Below are 6,395 nucleotides of genomic sequence, written 5' to 3'. Positions count from 1 at the left end.
ATAAATACCTAGCATTACTCACAGCATCCCCAGTCGCTCGTGCATCCCCACTCCCACGCAAGCTGAATCCTTATTTTCACTACCCACGCCGTCAGATCAGAGCAGCGTAGTCGGCATTGTTGCGCCTTTAGCTCCCTCACGGTACCGTCAGTCAACACCTCTTCCACACGATCGTCGTGCTCGTTGAGGTAACAAGTTCCAGCTCTTTCATGCTAATAGTTATGTGCCTCATATTGGGTCAGTTGCTTATGATGTGACATGTATCATTAGTTGAATGGGTGCACTATATATCAATGCTATTATAAAGAAATCTCATAACTTGGCATCCGCTGGTCACAAGTATCAATTAATTGAGATGCTGACCCTTTCTATTCGCATGCAATCAATCTTTTGTATTTAATTTTTATCAACTTAACACTAACTCCAATTCTGTGTGGGTATGAACATTCATAGATTAGACATAATTGGTTTTGGGGGAGGGGGATTGCATGTTCATATATTCAATGTCACTATAAAAAGGGGTTAAATAATATGCATGTGATAGTTTGATCAAATTTCTGATTTAATTTTTCACAATGGGGTTATGATGGCTATTAATTGTAGGCATATTTTCAAAAATAAAAAAAATGTTAAATCGATACACCTGCTAGGAATATGACTATTGATAATGGTAATGGTGAATCTAATGGAGTAAATGGTGCTCATGCATAGAGAGAACTTTAACTTTATGAAAATTTATCTTAATTAATTCTATTGTGATTATTAATGATGGCTGTTAACTTTAATTATAGTTTCTTAATTAAAAATATCTGGAATAAATACACCTATAATAAATAGGAATATTAATAATTGTAATTAATAATCTAATGTACTGGACCTGGCTCATGCAATTAGAGAATTAGGAAAACTAGTAATTTATTTATGCTATGTGTACTAGGTTTCATTTTTCCAAAAGAATGAACTAAGGCTTTATTAGTGTCCCCATCCATTAACAACTTTCCCTTTGGACTTTGATTTTTCTAATTTACATGTAGTTGGATCATTTGGAAAAAGAGTTGTTAATATAATTAATATATGTACGTATATATACTAGTATTTACTATCTTGTAACATAGTTATAATATGCGTAATGCTATTAGCCTAAGACACGGTGGAACATAATTAATAGCCTGTAAATGTAGTCAATTTTAGCTAATATCGAATGTTTAATTAATGGGATTTAATACAAAATAGAAGGTGAAAGAGAAATAGCAGTTATTTGTTGGTTAATTATTCTATTCTTCCATGAGATATTAATCTATGTTGGCATGCTACATGTGTTTACAATAGGATTTTAAGATGCCCAGGAAATTAGCTAATGATATACTTATGTATGGCTCACATGTTGGGCACGTTGAACACATTAATACCATTTTTTATATTTTTTTTTATAGATTCTGAAGGAATAGTCAAGCAAGCTAAAATGAGTATGAGGGAGGCTATGGAGCGGTCTCTTAATGGTAGCAAGATCATACTGAGGTTCAATGAGGAACTGCAAGCAGTCGGAGATGGAGCTGGCCTGTTGAGTGGCATTCTAGGAGCGCTGAGTTCTGATTACAGCAAATTTCCTATATGTGAAAAGAGTTGGGCAAAAGTGCGGGGCAAAGATAGGGTTTATGATGATTGCATAAAGGTAATGACTTTCGGTATTGTTTAATCATATCAAACCTTATAACTTGCAATTACTTACGGCTGGACATTGTCGTCGCAGGAGATGTTCCACTTTCAGGATAACAGTGGTAGAATCAAGAAAACACTTTTGAAACAAATGGGGAGGTCGTGGAAGGACACAAGGGGGAGGCTGTATGACTCGCATTACAAACCAACAAGGACACTTGAGCAGAATCTTGAGAATCGCCCGAAGGGAATTCCTAGAGAGCATTGGAGGTGGTTCATTGACTATCGTAATGATCCTGCAACAAAGGTACCCCATTTATTTAATTATGACCAGGCCAATTCAATCTGTAACCCACAGATTCAATCTGATTGAGTGATTTAACCGGTTTAATTCTAATAACTATTGATCTAAAATCTGATCTAATACAGGTAATTTTTAAAAAAAATGAAATCCTTTCAAATCTAAACATGCAATTTTGATCATTTTTTGATATGATCTGATATTCTTAAATAGTTTTTATTCCAATTGATTTGAATATGAACCCTGTTATTTAATATACATGTGTAATTAAATTTAATATAAACATATACTCAGCACATGTCACGGTCCAGAAGGAATGTTTGGCTAAAATCATAATATATACTTGCATGATGATGAGATTGATGTACACCAACTTTCATTATTACAACCTTGTTGTTTGTCTGTTACCGTATAAGACTTTTGATTTAATTTGAGTACCCCTATTATTATAATTTATGCTATATAATTGTTATTGGGCTATGTCACACATGCCTGCTAAAGCTTTTTAAATAGGGATTGTATTTACGTATTAGAAATACAATAACATTGTTAACTTCTTATATGTAAATAGGGACCGCATGCATATAACTATTGTTCTTGTTAAAGCAATACTTAACTTAAGATTACGTACAGTTTATTCAATTTCCACACTTTCTTACTTACTGCCCCATTATTTTGAGTCTATTGCAACGTAGGATACATATATACTACATAGTTATATTTATTACTTTAGTGAACAACAGCTTACTGTTGATTTTAAATAGGCGAAATACAAGCAAAATGCGCTGAATCGAAAGAAGCAACTTTACACGCACACTGGCGGTTCTAAAGGCTTGGCTAGGGCAAGGGAAGAAGAGGTAATATAAATTTGTAATCAAGTATAAGTGGCATTTAGTGTTGATTTATTTATAGAGTAAAACAACAAAGAATTATTGAAAAAATTTAAAGAAGTGAAATTATTTGCATAAATTGTATTGTACAGTTAGAAAAGCAAGGGAGGAGAGTTGGTAGGGGAGAAGTATGGATCCTAAAGCACAAGAGACCTGATGGAAGCTATATACATGAAGAAGCTCGGAGAATTGGTGTAAGTACACCTAATCATTTATGCTGTAACATGTTGGGTTTAGTTATTAAAATGTCTTGAGTATGCTATTAGCCTAGTGTGACTGTGTAATTTTATTTATGCCTGCAGAAAAAAATATCTGAGATTGAGCAGCTTGATGAATCTACAAGAATATTGTTAGAAAATGATTCTCTTGTCCAAGCTCTCGGTAAAGAGCACTCGGGTAGAGTGCGTGGGATAGGACACGGGCCGACACCAAGTCAACTCTTCCGTCTGAGCTCGCAGCCGCCGGTGGATAGAGCTCAAGTAGAAGAGGCCCAAAGGATGCTGACTGAACTACAGGCGGAGGTGACAACTGAAAAATTGAAGCCGAAAGCAATGGAGGATGAATTAGCAGCAGAGAAAACGAATAGACAGGCAATAGAGAGTGTGCTGAGTTATCTGGTCCAACAGCAATGTGGGGAGCTGCCTCCGAACATCGCTGCACAGATGAATTCTCTGGACGGACATGGCGGAAAATAGAAATTAGATTTTATGTGATACTTTGTTTTTTGCTATATGTTTAGTTTATGTTAAGTATGCAGCATTAATTATTAGCCAGGTACTTTACCTTTTTGGATGACTATTGAAATACTTTATTGACATTATTAAAATAGATATGTTAGTTTGCTTCGCAGTTAAATATTCATGAGCTTTTTTTCCATAGTGCAGAATTTTAGAGATAAAAAAGGGTATAATATTCTTTAAATAAAAAAGATGACTAAAGGCTTGGCTAGGGCAAGGGAAGAAGAGGTAATATAAATTTGTAATCAAGTATAAGTGGCATTTAGTGTTGATTTATTTATAGAGTAAAACAACAAAGAATTATTGAAAAAATTTAAAGAAGTGAAATTATTTGCATAAATTGTATTGTACAGTTAGAAAAGCAAGGGAGGAGAGTTGGTAGGGGAGAAGTATGGATCCTAAAGCACAAGAGACCTGATGGAAGCTATATACATGAAGAAGCTCGGAGAATTGGTGTAAGTACACCTAATCATTTATGCTGTAACATGTTGGGTTTAGTTATTAAAATGTCTTGAGTATGCTATTAGCCTAGTGTGACTGTGTAATTTTATTTATGCCTGCAGAAAAAAATATCTGAGATTGAGCAGCTTGATGAATCTACAAGAATATTGTTAGAAAATGATTCTCTTGTCCAAGCTCTCGGTAAAGAGCACTCGGGTAGAGTGCGTGGGATAGGACACGGGCCGACACCAAGTCAACTCTTCCGTCTGAGCTCGCAGCCGCCGGTGGATAGAGCTCAAGTAGAAGAGGCCCAAAGGATGCTGACTGAACTACAGGCGGAGGTGACAACTGAAAAATTGAAGCCGAAAGCAATGGAGGATGAATTAGCAGCAGAGAAAACGAATAGACAGGCAATAGAGAGTGTGCTGAGTTATCTGGTCCAACAGCAATGTGGGGAGCTGCCTCCGAACATCGCTGCACAGATGAATTCTCTGGACGGACATGGCGGAAAATAGAAATTAGATTTTATGTGATACTTTGTTTTTTGCTATATGTTTAGTTTATGTTAAGTATGCAGCATTAATTATTAGCCAGGTACTTTACCTTTTTGGATGACTATTGAAATACTTTATTGACATTATTAAAATAGATATGTTAGTTTGCTTCGCAGTTAAATATTCATGAGCTTTTTTTCCATAGTGCAGAATTTTAGAGATAAAAAAGGGTATAATATTCTTTAAATAAAAAAGATGAAAAAAATAATAAAATATAATAAAAACTTTTAAAAAATATTAAATAATGATATTATTCTTTAGATAAAAAGAAATTAAAAAAAAACCGCCGCTAAACTATTCGCCGCAAAGTTCAAGATTTGCGGCGGTTATGCCAGCGGTTGCTGGAAACCGCCGCGAAATGTGAATCCTGCGCCTTTATGCGTTACGTATACTATTTCGCGGGCAACCTGTAATTCGGCAATTAAACCGCCGCTATTCTACGCGTTACGTATACTATTTTGAATTTAATTTTATTTGTTGAATTTTAATAATTATAGGGGTGGAGTAGATACCCGCAAAAACGGGTTAGGGTTTAACTTTTTACTACCTATGGATAGGAATGAGACAGGTTCTATGAGAATTATTGTAGGACGGGACAGAATCGAGTAAAGTAAAAATTTGCCCCTATCTATCCCATTACTATACATCCTCCTCCCTCCACTTCTATGGTCACATTTATCTCCATTCTCCACCTTCGAGCTCGACAGTTGTCAGATATGACTCTGCCACTATCATGCCATTCTTTCTCTGCCTCTTTCCACATCCACTTTTAATGTCACTTTTCAGTTTTTTTTCTACCACATTTTGCACTTCTACCTTCATGATCTTATACCATTTTCTTGAATCTCTAATACACTCAATGCTTTCCACTCTTCCATCTTTACCTCTTTTCTTTTATGATGTCATTGTGTGTGTCCCTCTCTTCTCTTATTTTCTATCACGTTTTTTTCTCTCATTCGTATATTAATCACTGTTGTGTTCTCTCTTTTTCTATTTTTCACTCTCATGATGTTTATTTATCTGCTCTCCACAGTCACATTGTCCACCTCTACACTACACCGCCACAACGCCGACTTCTGCTATACACTATTGTGTTATCTACCTCTATAACTCTTTCCTTTTCTTGTGCTTCTTGTTCTTTTATTTTATTGATTTCTCTATTTTTTAATTTATATGAAGATTTTATTTTAGTGCTGAATAATTAGAGTAAGGTATTATTGATGCTGAATGATTATGTAGTTTGTAGAACATCATTTAATTTTTTTAATTTTAAAATTGATCCATTTATTTATTTTATGATTAATTAGTTGATGTTGTTGATGGTGAGGAATTATAAAAATTGGGATAATGAGTTTCAAATGTGATTTGGGGGTTGGTTGTGGGTGGAGATGAATGTAAAGGGGTAGTGGTGATGAATGATGGTTATGTGGTGGGGTTGGGTTAGGGTGGCGGTAATAGTGGATGAGGTGGAGGTAGAGTTTGAAAATCATAGAAAAGATAAGGGTTAGTTTTGAAATTTTGATTGATTTTTGAAAGAAGTTAACAAAACTTTAGGGTTTAAATATTTTTGTCAAAAGAACCTTATCTTTCATTGATATAATGTCAATTTTATTTTTTATGGGTAATATTATTAGTTGTTTGAACATTCATAAATAAAAATGGTAATTTATCCTATACAAAAATATATATATAAAAAAAAACTTGTTGAATCATATCAACAGTCAAGGTATTCAATCGACAACCTCTTTGAGCTAAGTTTTTAAAATAAAAACATACATAGTAACCATTTTTAATATTAAAATAATAAAATCAATGA

The 6,395-nt window shown here is 34.4% G+C and overlaps 2 protein-coding genes across 2 annotated transcripts; both read left to right on the top strand.

The window, feature by feature from the left end:
• On the top strand, positions 1–3,713 carry LOC107607851. Its single transcript, XM_016309751.2, has 6 exons — positions 1–188; positions 1,434–1,672; positions 1,751–1,963; positions 2,722–2,814; positions 2,940–3,041; positions 3,150–3,713. Exons 2-6 carry the CDS (start codon positions 1,463–1,465, stop codon positions 3,540–3,542), a joined length of 1,011 nt encoding a protein of 336 aa, XP_016165237.2. The 5' UTR covers positions 1–188; positions 1,434–1,462; the 3' UTR covers positions 3,543–3,713.
• LOC107607850 lies at positions 3,777–4,711 on the top strand. Its single transcript, XM_016309750.2, has 3 exons — positions 3,777–3,812; positions 3,938–4,039; positions 4,148–4,711. Exons 1-3 carry the CDS (start codon positions 3,777–3,779, stop codon positions 4,538–4,540), a joined length of 531 nt encoding a protein of 176 aa, XP_016165236.1. The 3' UTR covers positions 4,541–4,711.

This window comes from Arachis ipaensis, chromosome B07 (genome assembly GCF_000816755.2).
Source record: "Arachis ipaensis cultivar K30076 chromosome B07, Araip1.1, whole genome shotgun sequence".
NCBI lineage: Eukaryota > Viridiplantae > Streptophyta > Magnoliopsida > Fabales > Fabaceae > Arachis > Arachis ipaensis.
Note: the sequence above shows the minus strand (reverse complement) of the source record. Positions and strands in the feature narration are given on the sequence as shown.

What these genes read in the sequence shown, in the direction of transcription:
- LOC107607850 (XM_016309750.2), top strand. Translation starts at nt 3,777, where the DNA reads ATGACTAAAGGCTTGGCTAGGGCAAGGGAAGAAGAG. An exon ending in CTAGGGCAAGGGAAGAAGAG is followed by an intron (nt 3,813 to 3,937) that starts GTAATATAAATT and finishes TGTATTGTACAG; the next exon opens with TTAGAAAAGCAAGGGAGGAG. An exon ending in AAGAAGCTCGGAGAATTGGT is followed by an intron (nt 4,040 to 4,147) that starts GTAAGTACACCT and finishes TTATGCCTGCAG; the next exon opens with AAAAAAATATCTGAGATTGA.
- LOC107607851 (XM_016309751.2), top strand. Translation starts at nt 1,463, where the DNA reads ATGAGTATGAGGGAGGCTATGGAGCGGTCTCTTAATGGTAGCAAGATC. An exon ending in TTTATGATGATTGCATAAAG is followed by an intron (nt 1,673 to 1,750) that starts GTAATGACTTTC and finishes TTGTCGTCGCAG; the next exon opens with GAGATGTTCCACTTTCAGGA. An exon ending in AAGAAGCTCGGAGAATTGGT is followed by an intron (nt 3,042 to 3,149) that starts GTAAGTACACCT and finishes TTATGCCTGCAG; the next exon opens with AAAAAAATATCTGAGATTGA.